This window comes from Heloderma suspectum, chromosome 5 (assembly GCF_057233095.1).
Source record: "Heloderma suspectum isolate Gila_16-S chromosome 5, 16-S_ref, whole genome shotgun sequence".
Lineage (NCBI taxonomy): Eukaryota > Metazoa > Chordata > Lepidosauria > Squamata > Helodermatidae > Heloderma > Heloderma suspectum.
Genome location: NC_139462.1, coordinates 8,103,858 through 8,131,286, shown reverse-complemented (window position 1 = coordinate 8,131,286; position 27,429 = coordinate 8,103,858). Strand labels below are relative to the sequence as shown.

The 27,429-nt window shown below is 44.4% G+C and overlaps 1 protein-coding gene across 2 annotated transcripts in view; it reads left to right on the top strand.

The window, feature by feature from the left end:
• Window positions 1–27,429, top strand: part of ATRN (attractin) — a 207,288-nt gene that overhangs the window by 112,573 nt on the left and 67,286 nt on the right. For both annotated transcript variants that reach the window (XR_014791942.1, XM_084855303.1), the window contains exons 19-24: window positions 493–630; window positions 1,588–1,681; window positions 4,052–4,104; window positions 8,195–8,289; window positions 9,803–9,881; window positions 10,967–11,124. Coding sequence is in view for 1 of the 2 variants with exons in the window: in XM_084855303.1 (XP_084711429.1) it covers window positions 493–630; window positions 1,588–1,681; window positions 4,052–4,104; window positions 8,195–8,289; window positions 9,803–9,881; window positions 10,967–11,124 (617 nt within the window). In the remaining variant the exon portion in view is untranslated. The remainder of the gene's footprint in view (window positions 1–492; window positions 631–1,587; window positions 1,682–4,051; window positions 4,105–8,194; window positions 8,290–9,802; window positions 9,882–10,966; window positions 11,125–27,429) is intronic.

The window sequence follows — 27,429 nt, the reverse complement described above, 5'->3', positions numbered from 1 at the left end:
TAAAATAATAATTTGAGTCTCCTGCAGTGTAATGTAAGACAAAACAAAAGCACAAATGTCATTGCCAATGGGCAGCAAGTCAATAGAAAAAATGGAGAGAGCACCAGTGTGCCCCCTCTTTGGCTGGTGATGTCTTCTCAATTCTGTATGAGAACAGGCAGTGGAGATATACAACCATGTGCAAAACCGTTGCTCTGTCAGCCCCAGGACAATTAAGTGTTGAACTTTGTGACTGTAAAAGGTGTGCAGTACAGTCCATCCTGGGAACTGAAGCTTCATTGAGATGCTCTTGTGCAGATCCCGTTCATACTTGCTGGATTCCTGGAAACAAATCCTGTCGGTCCCTGATCCAGCTGCCAACCAGTCTTGTAGGAACCTGCTGTTGCTTTCCCTTAAACACAGAGCATCAGTGGAAACCCATGAAATTGTGATAATAAATAATGAAATAAATGGCAAAGAAAGATACATGTTGAGTGTTCCTTTTGTCTTCAGCCTGTCAGTGTAATGGGCACAGTAAATGTGTCAATGAGAGTATCTGTGAGAGGTGTGAGAACCTGACGACTGGCAAGCACTGTGAGACTTGTATCTCTGGTTACTATGGAGACCCCACAAATGGAGGGACCTGTCAGCGTAAGTCATGTCCTCAGTCTCCCCTTGTCTCTAGAATGATTGTATATTTTCTTCCTGTTGCATGCTCATCGTTACAGTTATGCAGGTGATTATAACCAAGGCTTTGTGTGTTCCATGCTAAATAACTTAAAATCCTGTGCCAAGAAAAGCTGATTTCTGCAACCTGTATAGGTTATGTGGATTGAAGAAATTTACATGATTTCTCCTTGATGTGTTTGCTTTTTTGCATAATTTATTCTGGTTTTGCTAGTCAGGAGGGTCATATGGAAGGCACTGAAGCCACCCTTACTTCCGACAACTTAAAGGTGGGAAACTTTTTAAAAAGAACAAAGATGCTTAGGAAACCAATTATTTTACACAGAGTATGCATTTGGCATGTTTTCTGTGCTCCTGAAGAACTATAGTAGCCATAGAGCCCTGGTAATAACTGATACAACTGTAACATCAACAATATTTAATTGAAAGATCATGTATCTGAGCAGAAAGAAGCATTTCACTCAAATATGGATTGCAATATTATTTAAAATATAATTTGGTTGTGGCAGGTTAAATCCAAATATTAACAGAGTTCCTAAGTAATGCATTTCCCAATCATTGACTCACTTAACAAAGAGGTTGCCACTCATTCTACCTAATGTCTGCACTTGAAATGTTGTAAATCTTGCTTCCTGCTTGGCAGGTTGATACAGGCTGCTGAACTATCTCTGGTTTAGCTCTCACACTGCTACAGTACAATACATTATATACTGAAGGGGCTAGCTACCCACAATGTAGACAGGAGCGGGCAACTTGTAGCCCTCCTGAGTTTTGGCCTACCATCAGTCCTAGCCAGCATAGCCAATGGTGGGGCACCATGGGAGTTGTAGGGCAAAACATCTGGAGTTGCCCGCCCCTGATGTAGACAAAACTTGTTAGTGAATTCTGTTTGTTTTACTGAAAATGCCTTTTGTCTTCCAGCTTGCAAATGTAATGGCCATGCTTCTATCTGCAATACAAACACAGGAAAGTGTTTCTGCACCACCAAAGGAATCAAAGGAGAGGAGTGTCAACTGTGAGTGGTTGCTCTGGAAGTGTTCGGGTACCATGGTTTAAACGGAATGCGACATGGTGCCATTACGTGTGTTGTGATATAAGCATTCAGGTCACAATCTAAAGAGATATGTTAAACCCACCCAAAGCCTTTGTTGTTCTCACTTTACAAATCCAGACACAAGTGTCATGTTGCAAACTGTCTTAGAAATATCCCTGCTTAAAACATGGTTTGCTATGTGGTGGGTTTGAGGGGACATGTAGAACAAGTTGGGTGGTTCTTTGGATCTTGCTTTTTTGGACACCTATGAAATTACCAACACAGTACAATACAGTTGTAAAATTCTATATCCTCCTGCACCTTAAGATGTCAGAGTGGGGTACAGAATTATGTGACTGAAGTCTTCTTAGGTTTAAGGCAAAGAGTGATGATTCTCTCATGCAGTTTTGTCAGCATTAAAGGGTCCATCTCTGCCCCTTCCTCCACCCCAAGTCAGAGATTTCTGTGAGAGGAAGTGTTCACCTATTCAGGAAGCGTGGCTGTGAATAGCCTGTCTGCCCCCAGTGACATCATCACGTTTACTCCACAATCCATTATTTTCTAGGATTGTCAGTGTGATCAGGCCCGGAATCATTGCTCATGTTGTTGCTCTCAGTGATGTCAGGACTTAACAAAATCTGACTTGTTACATGGCACTAAGACATTAGCACATTTAGGGCGCAATCCTATGGCTGTTAGGCAGCATCTAGATGGCCATAGGATTTTTCGGTTTCTGGGAACCAAGCTTGGAGCCAGGGCTCTGAGCTTGCTTCCCAGAAATCCAACTCCCTGCCCCCCCCCCACCGCTTCATAGGAGGTGCCGTTCTTCCCTGGTTCTGTGTTCAAAAGAGCAGCACTGAGCGGCCAAAAAGGGGGTGTTCTTGGGGGTGGGGAGGGGACCTCAGAAGCACCGGTATGACGCTTCGTATGCGCTGTCCAGCCTCCCCTCACCCCCGCTCTGAGGCACCCCGGTTAGACAGCTGAAATCAGCTGTCTAGCTGCAAATGCAGGGCGGCTGGAGCACGGAAGAGAAGTTCCCCTCTGTGCTCTGCCTGCCCTGCATTGGATAGTTGGCTGCCTATCCAACTATCTGACTATCTCCATAGGATTGCGCCCTTAGACAAATTTTTGGAGCATAAGACTGTCAATGGCTACTAATCATGATGGTTATATATTACCTCCAGTATCAGCAGCAGTGTGCCTCTGAATACCAGCTCCTGGGGCACGTGAGTGGGAGGGAGGTTTCTCCTGTCCTGCTTGAGGGTATCCCATTGGCTTCTAGTTGGCCGCTGTGTCGAGAGAATGCTGGACTCGAAATGCTTTTGGTTTGACCTAGCACTGCGCTAGTGATTTCCCTATGCTCTTACTATTTGGCTGGGGACACTTTAGAAAGAAATCCTAACCAGGAAATGAAAAATGGTGGGGCCAAAGCAGCGACATAGGGGAAAAATAGCAGAAAACACTTTCTAGAAAATGTAAACTTCCACATTTTAAGGTGTTGTTGTTGTTTTATGTGTTTGTGTGTAGGCAGGGATTTTTATTGTGTGTCTTTTAGTTATTGAAAGTGGGAAGTATGCAAGAATGCACACATGGGTTTTTATGCTGCTCCAGAAACACTAGTTTTGAGCCCAAAATTAAAGTGTTGAACCTTTAGTACATCCATCGATGTTCCGTCTTTTTTGAAGAGGTTAAATGTAGGTGACTCCTTGCCAGATTAGTTGAACCTTTTTAAGTGTTGCCCAGTAGCAGCTGTTAACAGGCAGCAGGCGTCAGTGCAGCTACCAGTTTTAAGCCTGACTGAGTGGAGGGGAGAGATGAGCCCACCCTAGAGGTTGCCAGCCAGGTGGAATGGTAACAGAGTCTCTCAGGAGCCTGGTCCCCTTCGTCATGTGGAGCAGCTACTGGTCCTGAAGGGTCTGGGGACAATATTTTTTGTTCCTGAAGGTTATACTGATGTTATTAAAAAAAAAAAAAATTCTGCTTCAAATTGTTTCCATGCACTACAAAAATCTAATGAAACCAATGTTTTTAGCTCCCACCACACTTATGCTGCAGCTTATTCTTAGACAGCTGTTAGATTACTTTAGGTAAAAATTTAAACTAGTGCCAAGGTTCTCACCCATGAGTTTCAGATTTCAGTCTTGTTATTGTTCCACTGTGTTCTGTTCTTCTGTGTTGCCATGTTTTTAGTTAACTCATCACATGTTTAGACTTGTTTTATTTTTTAATAAGAAGCAGTCATCTTCCTAGTTCATGCTGGATGTGACTTAAAAGAAGGCAAAAACTTTACAATTTCAAGCTCAAGAGAAAATTAATACTAAAGGCCAACATGGTTAATGCTCTTTCTTCTAGGTGTGAGGTCGAAAACAGATACCAAGGCAATCCTCTCAAAGGAACCTGCTATTGTGAGTGCAAACTGTGTTTCTTTTGCCTGTGCATAAATTGGTACTTGGACATCAAACACCTTGCGACAAATGAGCTAAGCTAAGCTCTACTACAGTCAGCCCTTTCTACCTTGCTGCTTCTTATTCTGAAGTTTCCTTTTCGAGTACCTTTGTAGTTGCAGTCCTATCTTTAAATTCTTTCTAGGTCTGTTCATTGCCTTCCCTAAAGTTAGTTACTTTGACAGCTCTTTTTCCATCCCTCTGTTGTCTGTGTATCTCTCACCCTGCCAACTAAATTTGAATTGCAATGAACATAAATGGTGCTATATAAATAATTGCTGTTGTTTGTGGGGAGAGATACCTTTAGTGGGGATTTTTGGAGCACGGCCCCATCTCTTTCTATATCTTCCCAAGTAGATGCTTTCAACACCACCGTTCCTAGGGGGGTATACTTCAGCATTTTAGATTGCAGTTTACAATCTGCTCTCTCTGCTTGGTGCCATCCAGTGATCCAGACGCTGGGTGCTTTGTGCTCCGCCCAGCAGGAGGTAGGATTTTTTTTTAATTGCTGAACTGCCCACTTCCTCCCTAAGTCCACTTTTCTCCTGCCTCCGCAGTGTTTGCCAGCAGGTTGTTTGCTGCGGTCAGTTTGTCCCTTAGAGCAGATGTGAAGGAAAATGAAACAAAGGAGACTAAGTACTAGTTCCCCTCTACTCAGCACTGGTTAGGCCTCATCTGGAGTACTGTGTCCAGTTCTGGGCACCGCACTTTCAGAAGGATGCAGACAAGCTGGAGAGGGTTCAAAGGAGGGCAACAGAGATGATCAGGGGACTGGGAACAAAGCCCTGTGAAGAGAGACTGAAAGAACTGGGCACGTTTAGCCTTGAGAAGAGAAGACTAAGAGGAGATATGACAGCGCTCTTCAAGTACTTGAAAGGTTGTCACAGAGAGGAAGGCCAGGATGTCTTCTCGATCATCCCAGAGTACAGGACACGGAATAATGGGCTCAAGTTCCAGGAAGCCAGATTCTGGCAGAACATCAGGAAAAACTTCCTGACTGTTAGAGCAATACGACCATGGAACCCATGACCTAGGGAGGTAGTGGGCTCTCCCACTCTGGAGGCATTCAAGACGAGGCTGGACAGCTATCTGTCAGGGATGCTCTGTCTTGGATTCCTGCATTGAGCAGGGGGTAGGCCTCTTCCAACCCTACTATTCTATGATTCTATGAGACTGCTGCCTTCTTCTCTTCTCAACAGGGAAGGGGTGCTTACCTCAAGGGGTTCCTGAGTTGCCCCAGGCTGGGTCTTGCGTCCCTACCCATGCCCTTTCAGGCTGAGAATGGGGCTTGTCTTTTCTTCTCCTTGTGTCCTGTTGGGTCTGGGTGATTCACTTATCCCTTCCTTTGTCCAAACTGTGAGAAGGAATGGCATTGTCTAGACATCAGGAGAGCCTTGGAGGTTTTCTTGATTGTTCTCAGCCCTTCAGATGGTGGTCTTCCTTTGCATCACCTATGGGTTGAGGGCAGAGGTAGGACCAAGCAGTGCCTCAGGGACCTCCATCTCACAGTGGATTAAGACATGGAAACCAGAGACCTGTAGGGCTCTGGGAAGCCTTCACCCTCTAGGGGTCCTAACTCACTTCCTCCAAGGAGCAGCCACTTTTTGGACCATTAGGTCTGGATCCTCTCCTGAAGAGTTTTGCAGGGCAGCAACTTGGTCTTCCTTTCACACTCTCATTAAGCACTGCAGGCTCCTTCTTTTTTGTGCCTCTGCTGAGGCTACAGAGGGCTTCATTGTGCTAGTCAGCCCAGAGTCCAGACCATTCTTCTCCCACCCCTTCTGAAATGTGTGGGGCACTGCTTTGTGTTACCCTAGTATTTGGACTACTGGATGGTGCCAAGAAGAGAGGACGGAGTACTTTCCTTACCTGTGACTTCTCTTACTTGTTTGCCAGACAGTGGCCCGGCTCATGCCCTGTAGGTTGACTGGTCTGGATTTATTGCCTAGCTCTGGGTTAGACCATATGAAGTGAGGATTATTGCCTTAGGTCTATTTTCTAAGTTTCTGGCCATAGGGAGAAAGTGGGAGGTGCCTTCTAGTCCAGCCTTCCAGGTTAGTCTTCATTTAAAAATGATCCTGCCTCCCACTGGGCAGCACAGAGAACACCCCAGCGCCTAGACCACTTTCTGGTGAACAAGGAGGAGAAGAATTTTCCTTACCTGTGAATTCTTCATTTTAAGTAATGGCTCCAATGTTGGTCTGCAGGCTTCCATATGAGTAAGAGGCACGTCAGTTGCAGCTTTAGTTGCAGAGGAGGCTGCCCTTGTTTTTAGTTTGTTCTTGCTTCCTACTAAGGTGGTGGTAGGAGCCTGTAAAGGCAACTAGCCACCTTGAAGCAGAAAGGTGTAGGAGTGCTGGGAGACAGGGTGGTCTGCAGGAGTGAGAAGAAGCAGAGGTTGGGGGCAATGCTGCTAGGGGGGCTACTGGGGCAATTTCCCTGGACCCCTGCCCTCAACTCATGTGCATACAATTGTACCTGTCCTGGCCCAGATACAATGATCACCATTACCCTACACCACCATGGGTCCTTGTAGGGGGGCAGCAGCAGGGCCCCCAGCATCACTCCTGCCTCAGACCCCATAAACCCAATGGACATCGCTCACAAGAGTGGAGAGTGTTTGTTGGGGGACAAAATAGGCAGAGAAGAAAGGTGTATATGGCTAGGAACTGCAGAGGTGAGGAGTTGCATATGAAGAGTGAAATAAGCATGATAATTGACTGCAGGTGTCTAATAATGGTTACCTGGAAGGAACTGGACTAGAGCTTGGTGCAGAGGCCTATTTTCTCTGACATACAGGGCACCTGTGCCATATTCTGTCCATTGTTATCTATGTTTTAGGCTGCCATATGCTATAAAGATGCTATAAAGATATGTATGTATGTGTGTTTGTGTTGGTGCTAAGTAAGTAGTTCTTCTAAACCATATTTATCATTGTTTTTGCCATTGGGTAGAGGTGATAGATAAAAGCCCCTTTTGAAACTAACCTTCTGTTTTTACTCAGCATATCTGAGCCCTGCTTGGGCAATTTGCTACTGTTATGCCTAACATTTCTAGGTGCTGTACAAAAACTAAACACAGGCCTTGCTTGTAGGCATACAATCTAAGAATAAAGACAAGAAATATTTTATTTATTTATTTCATTTCTATACTGCCCGATAGCTGAAGCTCTCTGGGCAGTTCACAAAATTTAAAACCAAACGGCACACAATAAAACAATTTAAAATATATAGAACATTAAAACCACAATACAACAATACAGCCACAAAATAAAAGCAGAGGAGGGTCAATTGGAATAAACCAGAGATGAATAAAGGTGTTAAGGAGGCGCTAGAAAGTTAAAAAAAAAATAAACCACCCCATAGTTGATAATGCAGAAGATTTGTTTGTCTGAGCATATTTTCATCCCACTTTCTCATCTAAACAATACAATAAAAACAATTTAAAACAATCAATGAACACATTAAAAGCCAATCAGAAACTAAAATGCGAACAGAACAGCAGATAAAAACTAAATAAAAAATTAACCAAATATATTAAGTGCTTGCAAAGATAAATAAGTGTGAAGAAGGTGACAGAAAACCAGCAAAGAGGAAATCAGACAGATCTCCTGGGGCCGGATGTTCCACAACCTGGACTCAGCTCTCTTTTGCATTCCCACCAAACATGCCTCAGAACAAGGTGGCAGACGGAAAAATTAAACACAACACTTAGCATTTACATAATGCCAGATCTTTCAAAACACTTCAGCTCCATTATTGTGGCCATAGTCAATAAGGTACTTCAGTATTATCCTCCTGCTGCATCTGTGGGGCTGAGATGGAGAGGCAGTGGCATAGTGATGCGGGCAAGATTGAAGGGTGCTTCGTGGTCCATACTCTTACCTACTACCACACACCTGCTTGTGCTCCTCCTCTCCTCCCCACTGGATAGCAGGCAGCGGTACAGCAGCTCCCCATTTCCACAGAGGCAAGCAGAAAGCCGCCAGGCTTGCTGAACCTGCCCTTGGACCAAGGCACCTCCTAACTCTGTTTTGTATGCTTCTGTACAGACACTCTTCTTATTGACTATCAATTCACGTTCAGTCTTTCACAAGAAGATGATCGGTATTATACAGCAATCAATTTTGTAGCAACGCCCGAAGAGGTTAGTAAATTCTCTCAACTGCGCTTCACGTTGTTTATTAATATCTTTTGGTTCTCTGTGTTTAGTGAAGTCTGTATATTCTGTGCAGTGATGGACTTTCCATAGAACTCCACGTACATGCCCCCTATACAGCTGGCCCTGTGAGAAAGGCTGCTGTTATCCTGATTTTGTTGATGGGAAACTGAGGGCAAGAAATATGGATGACACCAAGGCAACTAGAGAGGAACAACTTCTTCATGGAATTTCTAATAGATGGGAGGAATTCATTGCCATGTTGCATTGTGATAAACAACATTTATTTATGCTGAAAAGTAACTTATAAGAATTATGACAGCTTATACCACTGTGTGTGAACTTGTATGGGCTTTCCTGATGGGCCAGTATCCCTAGGCAGAAGATGGGATCCAACTTGGTTTGCTCCAGATGTGTTGGGCTGCAGCACCCATCTTTCCCAGCCAACATGGCCATTTGAGTTGCAGTCCAACACATCTGGAGGGAAACTGGTTGAGGAAGGCTGAGTTGGAGGAAACCCTGAAAGGGCCCAGCATGGCTATTCTCCCTACTTGTTTTTGTGAAGTGCTCCAGACACTGGATGGTCCCTGCTCTGGCTATTAGGAGGCTGATTCTTTCAAAATGGGCTGGTCTAGGAGATGTCTCTCAAGTGCTCTTTAAACCAGATGTTTTCTAGGAAAAGACTCGAGTGAGACACAGCCCTCACTTCCAGTACTGCATCGAAAGCTTCATTTGAATAGCAGAGCCATATTGCATATGCCCTCCTACACCTCTGTAGTTCAAACTCTCTATGCCTGGCATTCGTTGCCATTCAAAATGGTAGTGTTCCTTTTAATTCTGGAAGTGGCAGTCTGACTTTCATGTAACTGAGCCCCCCTTCTCCCCCCTCCCCTATATTGGATAACACAGTTTTATTGCTTGGCCTGCTGCTGCTCATCTTCAGACTGAGCATTTTCCGTTACAGACCAGGCTGAAGTGGCACTTGAGGCCATTATGAAAACACCTCTGGGCATGAGAACTCGGAATGGGCGCAAGCATAAACTAATGCAGGCTTGTCTGCTTTCTTTTTATCCTTGGGTTTGCTTTCGCTTCTTACTCCTGACTAAAAAAGTGTTCCGTGCAGCTCAAAATGTTTCTACTTCACAAACACACTTGATCTGGGTCAGTAAAATTGTAGAATCTTGGATCCTGTGTCCCCACTTCTTGAAATAAAAAAAGTACAAAACTGAAACTTAGCAAATTGATACCAGCTCCGGGAGAGAGCAGAGGACAGGAAGGCCCGGCGTGCTATGGTCCATGGGGTCATGAAGAATCGGACACGACTTAATGACTGAACAACAACAAAATGCTATGTGAATGAATATGGCATAGAAGTCTGAATCTAGGGTACAGATCTTACTGTGCCTTTATTCTTGTTGAAGCCATGCTGACAAAGTTTTAATGGAAACCGCTCAGTGTTTAAGCCGTTAATCAATCATCCTTTTTTGTTCCCTGAACTCAGCAAAACAGAGACCTGGACATGTTTATCAATGCTTCTAAAAACTTCAACCTCAACATCACTTGGTCAACAAGTTTCGCAGGTGAGAAAATATTCCCCACCCCTAAATACCCAGAGACTGAACTAGAAATGCCTAGAAAGTGGTGGTGGTATAGTTAAGATTAGTAGCTAAATATTTAAACTGAATCAGAGGTCAGTCCTCACTCCTGACATCAGCTCCCTGATTTCTGCCTCTCTGCCCCTTCCCCCATATTCCTTTTATTTCCTAGGCCCTGTGAATCTTTATCCTAGACACTTCCTCCTTAACCCCTTCTTCCCTCTGCTTCCTGCTATCTCTCTCCATTGCTCTTTCCTTCCTTTGGGTTCCGGCTCTTCTGTCTGCTGCTTAGTACTTCTCTCTCTCTCTTTTCTTCCCCTTCCTCCTGCCACCTGGATTTTCTGTCCCGGAGTGTCCTAGCTTTCACCTTAGCTCTCTTTCTCACATAGTTGGTCTGCTAGTTGTAGCACCTCTGTGACCTCTCAGCAGCTCATGGAGGAGGCTCACAGATAACAGCCAGGTCCAGTTTATAGCCTCTTTATATGCAGACACTGTATAGGTGGCTTATGGATTTAGTAGGGTGCTGTTTTGTATGATAGTTATATTTTGGCACAATTTCAATATTGTTGTACAAAGGTGGTCTGGGAAACAAAGTAGAACACTATTTATCTGATTTCCACATCTTGAATGCTTGCATTGGCTGCTGAAATGTTAACTGAAATTTTCACTGATAGTAGCAATGAAACTGAACTCGGCATTGCCTTGTTTAAATGGCACCATTTAATTTTATTATCAGCGAGCGTTGCTGTATAATTAAGACAATAAGAGTACCCTTTGGAATAGCACAGAGGATTTGCACGAAAAGCAGACTGTTCATTTTATTACGTTTGTATCTTGCCTTTCCTCCCAAGTAGCTTAGAGTGGTATATGTGGTTTCCCCCTCCATTTTGCCCTTGCAACAACCCTCTGAGATAGATTAGTTTGATAGGATGTGATTGGCCCAAGGTCACGCTGTAAGCTTCATGGCTGAGTGAGATTTGAATCTGCATCTCTCCAGGCCTAGTCTGGGAATCTGAACTTCAACATTGTACTGATGTTTCCCCATTTTTTCTTTTAAAATACTCAAACAGCTGGTACTCAGGCAGGGGAGGAGATTCCAGTGGTTTCAAAAAGCCAGATCAAGGAGTATAAGGACAGTTTCTCCAATGAGAAATTTGACTTCCGCAACAATCCCAACATCACTTTCTTTGTCTACGTCAGCAACTTCACCTGGCCAATAAAAATACAGGTAAGAGACTCTTCAATTTGCACAGACTAGACAGCTTTTCATTCTTTTTCTTGCTGGTCACTTCGTCCCTGACTGTGCTATGTCTTGTGTCCACATTTGCTTAGAGCTGATGTCTAACACTCCAGTAAATGTTCACGTCATACGCTATAAGTTCGATCTAGACTTAGTCATACTTAAGGTAGACCCACTGAATTCAGTGGGACTTCAGTTAGTCATGACTAACTTAAATCCCATTGATTTCAATGGGTCTTCTCTAAGTATGACTAAGTCTGGATCTAGCCCTGTGTGTATTTTTAAGCCAGCATCCATGCCTTAATGTCATTTGCACTGTTGTGATACTTGTAACTTATCTCTAGCATTCTTCAGCCTTAGTTCACTTCATGCATCTGGCAGAGGAAGTTGTTGCTGCCTGTGGAAGCTCCTGGGCAAGTAAACAGTAGTTTTTAAGGAGCCATGGACCCTTCTTTCCTCTTTCAGTTAAGCTTGTGGTCATTCCCGTGTTGCTGGTGGAATGTCTCCATCTTGCAAAGCAGTCTGTAAGTACAAACCTTACTGTAACGAAGCCCTACGTACATGTAGCTAACATAAACACACACCCTTCCCTTCTTTACCCCTGCCTCCATCTCCCTTCCCTAAATACCAACAAAATGATGCATGTGAGTTGGATATGACAAGGTAGTACAAGTCGAAAGATATGTGAGGGATAGACCATCAAAGAGTGACATTAACTTCATCTCCTGGCTGTGATCTTGTTGATTTGGGGCGAAGCTGGCTGCCCTTGTTGTTTAGACTGGTGGGCAAGCCTGACCGAGAATCCTTTATAGCAGTTAATAGCACATGACCTGCTCCAGCTTATTAGTCTTGAATCTGTCTTGCTGACTAACCTGATCTCACCACACCTCTCTCCTTTGGCCAGAGCTGGGTAGTGGAGGTCAGGCTGCAGCCCTGCCCAGTATCCCTTAGGACCAGAACCTGTTGTGGGCTTGAGTCTGTACAAAGCCAGCTTTGCCCATCCTGGTGCCCCCCCCCCCCCCCCGGGTCATTTGCGCCATCTGTGAAGCTGCCTTAGAAATTGTGGGAGTGTGAAAATCAATGTGCGTTATGACTTTGCAGTAATGCAATAAGGGTGGTGGTGGAGGGCTGCTGTTTGACAAATGGCAGAATTATGTGCCCAGCCTTGGTTCTACATGAAGGAAGTTCTTTGGATCAGGACTGCACTAGTTTTGGGGTTGAAAACAACAGTCTTGAGGCACCTTAAAGGCTAGCAAGTGTATTATGTCAGAAGCTTTCATGGACTAGAGTCCACCTCATCAAATGCATGACGTGTTCTCCTTAGTTGGCAGGTGGTGGCTGTTCATACACAATACAGGGCAAAATGTGTGAGCAGGGAGTCATTTGGTCAGGAAATATGAAAAGTGTTGTCGATGACAATTTAATTAAACACTAAATGAATGCAAAATGACCATAGTGACCATTCACAACAGTAATAATGGGTGATAACTCAATCATCCTAGCATTGCCAGGTTAACTAACACTTCTAGTGGCAGGAAACCTTTGTTTGGATTCAAGCCATGCAGGTAGAATCAAAACCTTGATTAGTTCTAATTCAGCTGTTTCACTCTGGAGTCTCCCTTTTGAAACACAGCAACTTTCATATCAGCTGTACAGTGTCCTGGGAGCCTGAAATGTTATCCCACTGGCGCCTGAGCATTGCCATTTCTGTTACCATATTTGTGTCCATTAATTTTTTTGCATTGGGTTCTCCACCATGGCACTAGAAGGCCATGGTTGAGAAACACGAGGTTTTTTCCACTTTGCTTTCCATCCTCATTTCGTGTGTTTGTCTCACATCACTTCCTTCCTCGTTTTGTGTGTCTGTGATAGAGTTTGAGGGGTCCTTCACCGGCTGTCTAGTGGGGATATCAGAGGGTCTTTTTATTTAAATTAAATTTAAATAATTTAAATTTTATTTAAATTAAATTATTTAAATTAAAACATTTATATGCCACCCTTTCCCCAATGATTTCAAGGCAATTTACAAAACTTGCATCCCGTGAGGAAGAGTCAATTCAAAGCTCCAGAGTGGTGTGCTGAAGAGGATTGGCAAAGGTTTCTCATTTCATCTGTGCCAGAGAATACAATTCAGAGAGTGCTCAACATTGTAGGGGCTCAGTGGAATAGAAGGGCTTGTCAATTAGGGCCTTGTCTCTTATTTAGAGAGATGCTGAGGCAGCGAAAGTGTTCTGGGAGCTGTTGCAGTATGGTGGGTAGTGTGGGATTCAGAAGACTTTGGTTTTAAATTTCATCTTTTCCTGGGACTCATTATATGGTCTCGGGCTGGTTGAAGGGTCATTGAGGGGTCTTGGCATCAGGTCCCTGTCTGTGAAATGCAAACTGTAGTGACTTGCCATACAGCTTCTTTGCCAGTGAGAAGTTCAACATGAAGGATGGTTAAGTAGACTTCATTCAGGGCTTGGAAGCATGTCATAGAAGATATGTGACATGTCTCTCCCCTCCCCAGCCACACACTCCGTAAAATTTGCCACTGCCACCTGCACTCCTATTAGCCTTAAGTGGGGAGAAAGCTTCAGTTGGCACCAATAACAGCCTTTTCTTAAAGGCTAGTGCTGGGTGGGGGATAAGTTTCATCAGGGTCATGGCTGGGGAGGAAAGGTTGAACCTGTCCAACCTGCGTGCTGCAGTTCTGATTAAAATCAGGCTCAAATGCCTACTATTAAATTTAAAATAAAAATACCCCCCCCCACACACACACATTTTTCCAGGTGTGAAGCATTTAGCATCATGTGTAGTTTGACCCTCAATGAGGAATGACAAGTACTGTGTAATGGCTTTTGTTTTGCTGTTTACCCATTCTCAGTCATTTTCCTTTTCTCTAATTTTAGCCTGAAACTAATGTTTATTTTCTTAATTTGAGCAGCCTAAGTAATGTGCTGGTGCATGTCCCTTCATTTGTTTGTCCACATTCAAGTCTGACTTGTTGCAGGACTAATCTAAACTTTTAAAATCTTGGGGAAAGGTCACCTGTTGCAGGAATCCTATGGAGATGTCAATACTTTAGGTGCACACTGTTGTTCACTGTGAAGTTTTTGATTCAAGAGTGCCTTGTGCTCCTAGCTCTCCTGCCCTTTTCCTGGTTTCCTTTAGGAAGCTCCCAGTGTATAAATGCTCTTTTGTGCAATTGATAGTTGTGCTTTTGCCAGCATTGAGTTATTCTCCCCCCTTGAAAACATGGCTCCACCTCTTCTTCAAAACCACATCAGTTGGTTTTAAAAGTATATTGGTGTAGGATGTCTCTCCCCGCTTCCTTCATTTAAACGGTCTTTCTAAAATGCTCTCTAAAATCCACCGTTGGCCAAATGTAGATCATCGTTTAAAAAGCAACAACTGAAGTTAATGTCAGTTTTACTGGGTTGGTTTGGTTTGAGTAACTTTGGTTGTGACAGCCACATTGTGAAGTCAGCTTTAGTCAACTTCTTTTGGGGAAGACAGGTAAGTTCTTGTTGTAGACGGATTATAGTCTGGTTTTGGAAATTATTGCTGTTTGTAAAGAGTTCATGTCGGATATAGAAATTAATCAAGCCTGCCATCGTTCTGTCTCATTTACAGGTTTAATTTTAATCTCTTCTGTTTGGAATGTACTGTGTGGAATGAGCTTTTCTAAAAATAAGACTGGCAGATTCATCTTCTGAATGCTGTTGATATCCAGGAAAACAATATTTGAGAATATCAGTGGTGATGTTTCACATTTTAGGTCCTTTGAAGTGTTTTTACTGTCAGTTTGGACAATGGTCAGAGATGTTACAGGATAGTGATCTCAGAGGTTTAAGCTTGTCAGCTCTAGGACCCTTTAAACTGAGTAAAACCATCCATTGTAGATACTTGCAGTGGAATTTTACAGATTTTTTTTAGTTCAAACCAACAAAACCCCTTCCTCCCCCCTCTCTACCTTGGTTCATTCACTTCCACCCCCTACCCCACCCCCCTTCGGCCGAAGTGCTGTATCTGACAAGTTAGAAAAGGGGGAACACGTCAAATCTGCTTTGATTGTGTCTGTGCCAGCAGCTTATATACCAGTGTTTAACTGTTTTCTCCCCTCGTGTGAGTTAGCCCTCCTGTGGAGTTTTGTTTGACGTAATGGCACAAATAGCTAACTCCACATGGAGTTCATTTGAAGGCCTTGTCAATCAACTGAACTGACATATCTGACAACAACTAGTGATTGCCAGTGGTAAACGTGCATCACCAGGGCACTGTATAGTGTTGGTACTTATAATCTCTCATGTGCTTTTGGCACATGATGCATATTGAGTCCTCTTACCCTTAGCCATCAACCTGGAGATGCAAATATTAACCTATTTGGACTGGCTTGTTGGACTGGTTTGGATGCCCAGAGGGCCTGGAGGTATTTGTGCCTGCCTAAAGGAGTACAAAATAAACACAAAGATCATGTGAGAAACTAGTAGCACATATGCAACATAGCAACAGAAACCTATATGCACAGACTCCTGGGAATGCAAATCACCTGTCGCTTGCTGCCCTAAGTGGATCTGTGGTGAAGGTAATGAATATGTGATGTGTCTGTAAAGATTGGTCTTATTTTTCAAATGGGATTGTGATTTGGCCCTGCGGAATTAGGGTCATGCCAAAATGGGATTGGAGGGTGAAGCACAGGAAGCAGATCTGGAGTTCAGCTTGTCAAAAACCTAGCCTGGTTGCACTGGGGTATCAGTGTCATTTTTAAAAATGAGTACAGCAGATATTGTTGTACTCATTGTATTAGAAAATACAGATTTATTTATTTATTTATTTGCAATACTTATATACCACTCCACATCAGAAGATTTCAGAGTGGTGAGCAACAAGGTGAAAGAATAAAGTACCAAGTTAAAAGAGTTAAAACATTAAAAAAAAAACACTAATCCCAGTAAGGTGGAATTTAATAAACCGCGGCTGGTCACGCAAGGAAGGCTTCTCAAAATAATATCTTCAGGCGGCATCGGAAGGAACACAATATTGGTGCCTACCTGACCTCTAAAGGCAGGGAATTCCACAGGAAGCGGGCCACCGCACCAAAGGCTCTTTTCCTGGTGGACTCCAACCAGGCCATGGGTCCATGTGGAACCACAAGGAACATGCCCTCTGATGGACCTCAGTGACCGGGCAGGTTGGTAGGGAAGGAGGTGCTCTCTCAGATATCCTCGTCCCAAATTGTTTAGGACTTTGTACACTCATACTAATGCCTTAAACCTGGCCCGGTAGTGAATAGGCAGCCAGCACAGTTCCCTCAGCAAAGGAGTTGCATGCTGAAAAGGTTGGTCCGGAAGCTGGAGCTAGTGCAGAAGGCAGCAGCTCGGTTGTTGTCTGGAGGTGTGATGCAAAGAGGTCACAGCAGGTCCTTGATGGGGCCAGGACCCCATTTACTGGGGAAGATGTTAACAACCACCAGACCACCTAGAAGAGCTCTGCTGGATGGCTACTTGAGGACACAGTGGAGGCAGCAAAATAAACCTTCTTTGCTGCCCGCACTGTCATGCAGTAGGCACGATTATGCACTCTAGAGCATGCTTGGTCATCTTCACTTCAAGTCTTGCGCCATTTGTGCTCTAGCTGAAGTCCAGCCTGTTTCACTGACTGCAGCTCCCCAGTATACCAGGGAGCAGAGTGGGCTCCACAGTGCCAGAGAGAGCACTCAGGTGCAATCAAGTCGATGACCCTCCACATCTCATCATTCCACAGTGAGGCTAGGGCCTTGGCTGGATCACCAGCTCTCTCCACTGGAAAATCCCCAAGAGCATTCCGAAATCCATCAGATTCCATCAGTCTCCTGGGTGGACCATCCAAATAGGTCCTCCACCCCCACGGGAGGAAATTAATGCTGTAAGTTCAAATCTCACCAGGAAATGGTCTGACCATGACAATGGGGTTACTTGGACACCACCCCCCCCAGCTTAGTCAGGGAGGATGCTGGGCAGCAGGGTGGGCAGTACATCAGCAGCAACCCCAGCCTGTCTCTATGGCCCAACACCAGGAGCAGCCCCTCAAGGCCTGCTCCAAGGTGGAGTGGTTTCCTGGTGATAGAGTTGGAGGTTCTGTGAACCATGGCAACTCCTCCCCGGCCCTCCAACCTATGTTGGTGCTGCACCGAGTACCCAGGTGGGCAGAGCTGAGTCAGGTTGACTCCACCAACTCACCCACCCAAGTCTCAGTAATACACACCAGTCGGTCCTCTCATCCATGATTAAATCATGAATGAGTGCAGTCTTATTGCAGACTGATCTGACATTAAATAGCAGCACCGCAAGACAGGAGGGCTCAGTGGAAGGGCTACCAGGTACATGAGAGCTAGAGGAGGGGGGCAGAAGGGGAACAGTGTATAAACACCTGTGACCCATTCTACTCTGATGTCCCAACCCCCTCTTCCTGCTGTATCTCCTTCTGCCCCAAGTCACTGGAATAGTGGTGCCCCCTCCATGGGTCTCTGTATCAGAATTTTCTAGGCACATCCTTACCACAGCAGAAATACCCACACACTCTGAATAGCCACCCATCGTTCAAATATACATTCAGCCACTCAACACATACACTCCCCTCATCCAACAATCTCTCACAACCAAACTAACACAATCAAAAATTGTAATTTGTGGTTGTCACCAGCTGGTGGTCACAGCTAGGACATCACGCTTGTTAACCAACCAAAACAAAGCAGAGAACAAGTAAAATGCTTGTTTTCTAGCCATTCAACCTACTTCCATCGGTTCATGCTCATTCTATCTCACCTGGAGTGTAGCAAAGCATTCCCCCCCCCCCGCCCTGGCCCTCACCCCGGGGAAGCTGCACTTCAAACTACCACAGAGTCCCACCCTGAGCAGAGAAGCCATTCTGGCCTATGAAGCCCCTATCCCCCGTCTCTCACCTAGGGTGGGCAACAGCAACAATAATCTATAGAGGGAAATTATGAAATATATAATTAGCTGATTCACAACAAATTATTATGAAATTGTGATCAATAAACTATATAAGCTTTTATGACTGTCTTCATATATGTGGTAATTAACGGCTTAGTTGATTGCTTTTCTTTCTTTAAATTGTTACTTTGGGAAATCATTTCTTTTGTACTGATCTGTCTTGCGTATGTTATGCTACTTGCTAAAGCTGTAGTGTGTGTGTGAGGGACCACTGGTTTTTCTTTTTCTGTAAAGAAAGTGTTTCGAAACCCAACTCATAATTAACATGTAGAATTCACTGCCACATGAAGTGGTGAGTGATTTATACTGTTGCTCCTCCATGAATTTGTCTCAGTGGCTATTAGCCATGATTAGCCACATCTCAGGGTATGGCACGTGATTCCACCTCCTTGGTGGATCTAAGTAAGTCTGGCACTTCTGGGATAGCAGTTCACCCGGGAGCCCCAAGAATGCCACCTTGAGTCAGAAAAATAAGTAAAGGATAGTTAAAGGGAACCTCCGTGTACCTCTGAGTGCCAGTTGCTGGGGGAAGGCAGGAAGCAGCAGGGGAAGGCTGTTGCCTTCATGCCCTGCCTGTGGGCTTCCCTGAAATACCCTGCAGGTCACAGAGCCCAGTGAGAGCAGATGGGCTGAAGCTTCACTGAAGCTAAGCAGGTGTATAGCTGGTTAGCAATCTGGATGGGAGACCACAGGGAGCTCCATGTATGAGGAGGATATACATCGTTACATATTTTTTAAAAATTTGACTGGCTGCTGTTTGAAACTGGATGCTCGATGACTTGCCTGACCTTGCCTTTATTGCAAAGCATCCTGCCATTTTTTCTTTTTGACCCAGTAGAAGGCAGCTGCTTATACCTTTATTCGCCTGCCATTGCTGCCAAAGTATTGAACATCTTCACATCTCTCTCTGCACCTCCAAAGAGGACCTGAACCAGGACTTGGGGAAGCCATACATTTGCATCAGGGCTTCCTTCTCTTGGGCAGCATGGAGAAGGTTGTGGCTAGCTTCTACCCTAGCCTTCAATCCCTGCTTTTGAGAATCTGGGTAGGCATGCTTGGACATTGACTGCTGTTACTCATTTATTTGCCTTAAGCATCTTCCCCTGCTCCCTGAAAAGTGGCTAGTATGGTACGCAAACTCTTCAGGAAACTATAGAAAAGCATCACACTATAAAACAATTACAAATGTCAGAATTAGGTATGAAACCATTGCAGCAGCAACCAAGTATTACAATAGTAAGATAATATAACAATAGGCCAGAAGCTACCCAAAACAAACTACCAATCCAAGCCTGCAGTGAAGAACCATCAATCAAAAAGACAATGAAACTCAGTCAGGAGTCTGTCAGAATATAAATGTCTTCACTTATCACTAAAAGCTAGAAAGTGACCCAGATCAGCAGGTATCTTGATTGGGAATTCCAGAGTTGCAGTGCCAGCAGGGAAAATACTCTCTGTATGTGCTCCACAGATTTCACCCCCAGGCAAAATCAAAGCTGGAACAAGGCTTCATCAGCAGCTCTTAATAAACAGAGTATAATACAGGATCCTGCAGAGGGTCTAACAGGGCAGCACTGAGGGACCTATATGTGCAGTTTGTTTGCCTTTCCTTGAGGAGGAGGAGGAGGAGATTCGAGAGCGGCTTGCTTGGGACAAATGCATGTTCGTACTCCAGAGTTATCCAGTTCCTCCTATACAGAGACAAAATATATTTCTAGATGACTGTAAGCCAATGGTTTGAATGAGTTTTACTCTAAACAGCTGCAGTACCCCTAAGAAGGGAACCCATACTGAACTGGAGACCTCAGGAAGCCAACTTGGTTGCATCCCCCTCCCCCAATTACAGCGCCTTGCAAAAGTATTCACACACACCCCCTTTGACTTTTCCACATTTTGTTGTGTTACAACCTGGAATTAAAATGGATTTAATTAGGATTTCTTGTCACTGATCTACACAAAATAGAAGTGGGGAAAAATCTACATGTTTTGCAAAATGATTTACAAATAGTCTCGATTTACGAAGTCTGGATTGCATAAGTATTCACCCCCTTTGCTGTGACACCCCAAAATAAGCTCTGGTACAACCAACTGCCTTCAGAAGTCACATAATTAGTTGAATGGAGTCCATCACAATTTTTGTGAACTGTTCAGAGAGCTTCGGCTATTGGGCGATATAGAAATGAAATAAAGAAATGAAATAAATCTGTATGCAATTCAAGTGTCACATGATCTCAGATTAAATGCACCTGTTTTTGGAAGGCCCCAGAGTTTGTGGTAGAGCATATCTAAAGAAACAGCATCATGAACACCAAGGAGCTATCAAAACAAGTCCAGGATAGAGTTCTGGAGAAGCACCAATCAAGGTTGGGTTATAAAAAAAATATTCCAAACTATGAACATCCCCCAGAGCACCATTAAATCCATTATTACAAAATGGACAAATATGGTACAACTGCGGCTCTGCTTGAAGAAGGCCATGCACCAAAACTCAGTGACTGGGTAAGGAGGGCATTAGTCAGAGAAGCAACCAAGAGGCCAGTGGTAACTCTGAAGGAGATGGAGAGATCCACAGCTAAGACGGGAGAAACCGTCCATGGGACAACTATCACCTGGACGCTCTACAAAGCTGGAGCTTATGGAAGAGTGGCAAGAAGAAAGCCATTGCTGGAAAGTAAAACCATATCAGAGCCCATTTAGATTTTGCTAAAAGGCATGTGGGAGACACAGCAAACATGTGGAAAAAGGTTCTCTGGTTTGCTGAGACCAACATTGAACTTTCTGGCTTTATCACAAAATGCTATGCGTGGCACAAAGCCATCAGTGCTCATCATCCTGAGAACACCACCGCCATGGTGAAGCGTGGTGGCGGCAGCAGCATCATGTTGTGGTGATGCTTTTCATTGGCTGGGTCTGGGAGACTGGTCAGGACTGAGGGCAGGGTGGATGGAGCCAAATGCAATTTTAGAGGAAAACTTGTTTCAGTCTGCAAGGGAGCTGGGACTGGGGCGGAGGTTCACGTTCCAGCAGGACAATGATGCTAAACAGCCAAAGTCACACTGGAGTGGTTTAAAAACAAGAACCTGAATGTCTTAGAAAGGCCCAGTCAAAGCCCAGACGTTAATCCGATTGAGAATCTGTGGCAAGACTTGAGAATTGCTGTTCACCAACGGTCCCTATCCAACCTGACAGAGCTTGAGCCATTTTGCCAAGAAGAATGGGCAAAAATGGCAGGATACAGATGCACAAAGCTTGTAGAGACTTACCCCTAAAGCCTCACAGCTGTAATTGCTGCCAAAGGTGCTTCTACCAAGTATTGACTTGGGAGGGGTGTGTGTGTGTGAATACTTATACAACCAACAAATGCCAGTTTGCTTTTGTTTAATTAAGTTCTGTGCCACAGTAAAAATATTTTGCACCTCCAAAGTATTAAGTACATTCTGTAAATCAAATGGTACAAATGCCAGTTGAATCCATTTTAATTCCAGGTTGTAACACAAGTCAAACGGGGGTGAATACTTATGCAAGGCACTGTATACAAGCAATCAGGAGCTTGCTGGCTTTGTGGGAAAGACTAGCAAAAATGGTCATCTGAATCTTTGGAAGATGATGTTCCACAGAATCATAGAAATCATAGAATAGTAGGGTTGGAAGGGGCCTACAAGGCCATCGAGTCCAACCCTCTGCTCAATGCAGGAATCCAAGTCAGAGCATCCCTGACAGATGGCTGTCCAGCCTCGTCTTGAACTCCTCCAGTTCCCCCCAACCTTTACTGATTTCAATGCCTTTCTCCCTATCCAGGGTAGTGAGTGAGCAAAATCAAGTTCAGTAGTGTGCAGACATGTTGCCTGGTTGGCCTGTATTCACATCTCTCAACCTACCACACTTAGCTCAAATCCACTCCACTTCCATATAGTCTAAGCAAGTCTAGGCCTCTAAGCTCTGCCCCTTAAAGGAATCCCTGTTGATATCAGTGATTGGTGATTGGAGATAACAGCAGAGACTCCCTTTCACACACCGCTCAGGCGAGTGAGGTGCAGGAGAATGTCCACCGTTATCTCTGATCATGGCTTGGTGATAACAGCGGGGATGTGGGTGGTGGGGGATTTAGCCAGCCCCACAAGGACGATGCAGGCTGCACATAGCTGGGGACTTGCCTGCGGTGTGCCTTTCCCTATTAGGGAGAATGTGACACAGTGAAGTGTCCTGGAGCTAAGGTGGCTGGAGCACTTCAGCTGCTGCTGCCTTGGTTGGGGTGCATTCTCCCATTGGGGGAAAAACATGTGTGTGCTTTGGCCAGGGGCTGGATGATGTCAGGGGCATGGCGCCCAGCCCCTGATGGTGGGTTGTGTGGCTATACCCCCTAACATCATCTGACCCACAAAGGTACTTAATACTTTGGAGGTGCAAAATATTTTTACTGTGGCACAGAACTTAATTAAACAAAAGCAAACTGGCATTTGTTGGTTGTATAAGTATTCACCCCCCCCCCCCGCCAAGTCAATACTTGGTAGAAGCACCTTTGGCAGCAATTACAGCTGTGAGTCTTTAGGGGTAAGTCTCTACCAGCTTTGTGCATCTGTATCTTGCCATTTTTGCCCATTCTTCTTGGCAAAATTGCTCAAGCTCTGTCAGGTTGGATAGGGACCGTTGGTGAACAGCAATTCTCAAGTCTTGCCACAGATTCTCAATCGGATTAACGTCTGGGCTTTGACTGGGCCTTTCTAAGACATTCAGGTTCTTGTTTTTAAACCACTCCAGTGTGACTTTGGCTGTTTAGCATCATTGTCCTGCTGGAACGTGAACCTCTGCCCCAGTCCCAGCTCCCTTGCAGACTGAAACAAGTTTTCCTCTAAAATTGCATTGTCAGGGTAATTCAGCCCTCCATTTCTGAACGTAATGGATATTACAGAATCAACCAGCTTGTCAAGGAGGAGAAAGAGGGGTTTTGTGGGGAGGTGGATGTAGAAGGTCAGGCTTTCCCCTGTTCATTGAAAAAGTTAGAATTAGTGAGGTGAAAACCAAGGAAGTGGAGTGAGAGATCATGGAGGGGAGAATGAAGAGTATGAATTAGGAGGATCTTGATGGCAGAAGGATGGTGGCCGTTCCACTTGAGCCATGAGGATAGGACAAAGATGATGGCTTTGATATTTGAACAGGAGGATGTGTATTCAGATTACACATCGCAAAGAGCTATCTGATCCAAATCTGCAATGGAATAAGTGGGCCTTAGATAGTTTTGGAAGTGTCTTTTTTTTGTTGGAGTTACCTGCTGATATCATTCTAGAAGAATCATGGATGAATTTGTAGTGAGCCAGTGTAGGGGCTGCTTCATACTGAGTCAGACCATTTGTCCATTAATCTCAGCGTTGACTATACTAACTGGAACTTTGGACCTTCTGTATGCAAGAGCATGTGCTCTACCACTGAGCTGTGGTCTTTCCTCCAGCATATTCCTACGTACCATCAACTGATGAGAAATGTTCAGTTCATCCATGCAACAAACTCTCTTTGTTGATGTGATTCCATCATTGCAACTGGGCTGCAATCTACCTTTAGGAGTAGTCATGGCTATGAAATTACTGGATGAAGTACACCAGGATGAAATGGAACAATGTCAGCGGGGGGGGAGAAGGGGAAAAAGTGCTTAGCCTGAGCCTTGATATGTAAAGCCACATTCATATTGATCCGGTAATATGTGCTTGCGTGACAACCTAAGAAAGGAACTGTCTCTCTTGTATAGAAACAATTGAAGTGTCACGGAATGTGCTCACAGCAGAATACTTAAAAAGAAGTGGCAGTAAAAGGCTGCAACATACCGGACCAAAATGCAGATGTCAAGTGCACAGCTTGGTCACTGTCAGTGCGGCCAATGCAGAGAAAATAAGAATCAGCCAAGCCAGAGTGGGTGGGCAGGGGACAAAACACTAATGTACAGTGCTTATTCTGAAGCATCATACACCATACACTCCATCTTAAATAAGATTAAGGGAGCAATCCTATGCCTCCAGACAGCATCGGGGTGGGGTGGGGGAATAGGATAGTTCGGTTTCCTGGCTCTGAGGATGGAGACGGGGCTCTGACCTTGGAACCAGGAAACTGCACTCCCTCCTCCTCCTACCAGAGCAGAGAGAACTGTGCTGGCTACCTTTCCGTGCTTGGAAAACAGAGTGTGGAGATAGGGGAAGGGTGTTCCCGGGGGAAGGGTGGCTGCAGTACGCCATTTCCTATGGCTGCCCCAGCCCCTTTCCCTCCCCCTCCAAGGAGTCGCTGCTAGATGAACAAAATCGCCCGTGTAGCGGAAATGCATGGTAGCTGGAGCTCAAAGATGAAGAGTGCCACCACTCTCCTCCCACCCTGCTTTGGATAGCCTGCAGCCTCTTAGTTCAGAGGCTGCCGACTATCCACATAAGATTGTGCCCTAAAAGAGTTCTGCTGGATGGGACCTTGTAGTCCAGCATCCTCTTTCTAGCAGTTGTTAGACAGATCCTTCCAGGAAGCCCACAAGCAGGGCATAAAGGCAACAGCCTTCCTCCTTCCATTTGCTCCTGTGCCTGGTATTCAGGAATACACTGCTTCTGCATTGTGATTACCTTTAGCTGTCATGATAGACCTGTCCTCCATCGGTAGGTCTGTCTGTGGCTATTAGCCATGATAGCAAACTGGAATCTCTGTGTTCAGAAGCAGTGGTCAAGTATTTGTTTATTGTAACCCATCCAGAGAACTTTGTGTTATGGGTGACATACAAATGAGTAAACAAATAAATAAAAGCTGTGTTGCAGTGGTTCTGCCTTTTTTGACTGAAAAAGGGGGATTTGGGGGATATTTCTTGAAGGTTTTTTTAATGTATGTTTTTCTCAAGGAAAAACCCTTGTCATTCATCCTGCAAAATGCATCTTGGGCATCACTTGGAGCTTCATCCTGGTGTATAATAGCCACACAAAATAATTTCTAGAAACAACAGGAGTAGTTCATGTAGCAGTAGCTTAGTTCAGTGGTAAGTCCTGAAACTTCTGTACTGTTTAACACTAAGAGCCATGGTGGCTGGGGATGATGAGAGTTGTAGCCAATACCTATAGAGAGCATCCAGTTGGGCAAGGTTGGTTTATGTGGTCACTTTGCTGGGGATTTATCTACTGCTGTTCCTCTGTTTTGCCCTCACACTGAAAAGAAGTGACCCAACCCATTTTTTTTGCGTCAAGTAGTATGGGATGTTGTACCATTAGAGGAAGGACCCTATTCCCACCTGCTTTTCCTAAATGGGAGATATTTGGAAAATATTCCAGAACCATCAATGCTCTCCCCCCTCCCCTAAGCCAAGGAAATTACTGTAAATTGCTGCTGGATTTTCCTGCAGAAAGTTAACACCAAACTACTATTGGACACATAGAAATGCAGCAGCAAACTTCCAGGGGCAGCAGACCTTGGAACAGATAGATTGTGTGATCTGAAGAGTTGTTGAGCATTAGATTCGTTTATCCTGCAACTTGGGTTTCAGCTAACGGAACTCCTGTGCCACCAGGAAACTCTTAAATAGTTTTGTTAAAGCAAAATGGCTCTGCAGTGTAGGAATATAACCTTGGCTGGTAATGGGAGCCTCTTTAAAAATGTTCAATAATTTCTGGATACTAATTGGAACAGTCCTTCCAGCATCCAGGCAGTGGTACTGTGCTTCACACTGGTTCCGAAATATACTTTCCTTCTTCTGTGGCATGGACTTCCCTTGTGCTTTATCAGCAAATTACGTGCTTCTGATTGTTCCATTGAAATTCATCTCCTGTAGTTTGACTGTTGCTAAATTCACTTGTTATGTAGCTTTTGGGGCCAATACAGAGTGCTGTCTCCAGCCTGTCTCAGGGATTGCTTCTCTCCATCTGAGCCTCCATGGCTTTAAGAAGCTTCTGGAAAAGCCTTAATCCAGCTTCCCTCTCCAAAGAGTTGTGTGAAAGGACAAAAAAAAAACAGGGACTTTTCTGTGATGGCCCCAGCCCTGTCAAATGCTTTCTCAAGGGAAATTTGCCGATTCCCAACCTCCATAGTGGTTTTTGGAAGGCTCTTGGATTTAACCCTCATCATAACAGTAGGCATGAGTTTGTATCTATTTGTACAAACTATATTGGCATACAAAGTTTGTTAGACTATGAACTGGTTTTCTTGAGGGTGGAGAGTTAACAAAAAGGAATGGATAGACATGTGTTAAATGAAATAAATTAGCTTACTACTCTTGCAAAAGGTTTGGTAACAGAAACCACGCAGGCAAGCGTCCTAGCCTGATTCTAACATCTCTGCTGCCAAGTGGCTGATAATTCAAGCCAGCTTTGTTGAACAAACACAAACGAGATCCAAGGGGAGGCTGTTGTTTTAAGGGTTTGCCAGGAAGTCTCCTTGCTTGAACTCCTATCCTCTGTGGAAAATGTGAGTCTCACACGTGTGTGTGTTGTGTGAAGACTTTTATATATTTTAAAATGAAGACTCCTTTTTGTTTTGTTTCATGTGATTCCTACGTACTGCAGTGAGTCTGACTACTTAAGCTATGAAGAGTTTTCCCAAATAGTTATTGCAACTTAACCAGCTCATAACATATTCTATTGTATTAAAAGAAGAATTAAAAGGGTGTGTAAAGCAGGACAGCAGAATTCCTCTTCAAAGCCTGCCCATTTCTAGACCAGGAACAGGTGACATGTAATAAGGTCAACAGAGTAGGGGCATACCAGCCCTTTCTCAGATTTCCTCTGAACACAGCTGAGGGGCATTTGGGAGGCCAAAATGACCTCTCTGGGAAGCAGCTTGTGCTCTCCCCCTCTCTCAGTTCCTTTCAAGCATACAGAGAGAGTACGATCAGTGAGGTTTTGTAAGCAAGTACAGGAAAATTCCAATGTACACCACTCCACTGAGAAATCTTCCTGATCTGGGTGGGCAGGTGGTGGGTAAATTGGACAGGTACTCTTACAGAGTGTGTATGACAAGAAGAAGAAAAATATTTATGCTGTGTTCTTTTCCCCATCTTTCCTATGCCTTTCCCCATTCTTTAATAGGGAGCCAGTAAACTTCAGAGCAGACCATGAAAATTTAGCTCTCATTTAATCCACAGTTCATTTCTGTGACCTGTACAAATTATGCAAATTGAGGGGAAAACGTAATTTCTCTCATTTTTTTTCTTCTGGTTCTGGAGTAATGAGAAGGATGAGGACATTGAAGCTCTAACCAAGTACTGAAAACAGTATTCAGTACCCTCACCCCTCACCCCTTGTGTCTGAGGTTTTGTCCAGTGCTTTCAGTTAGGTCTTCATAATTGAAGGGCTATGGACTTTTTAACCTGATA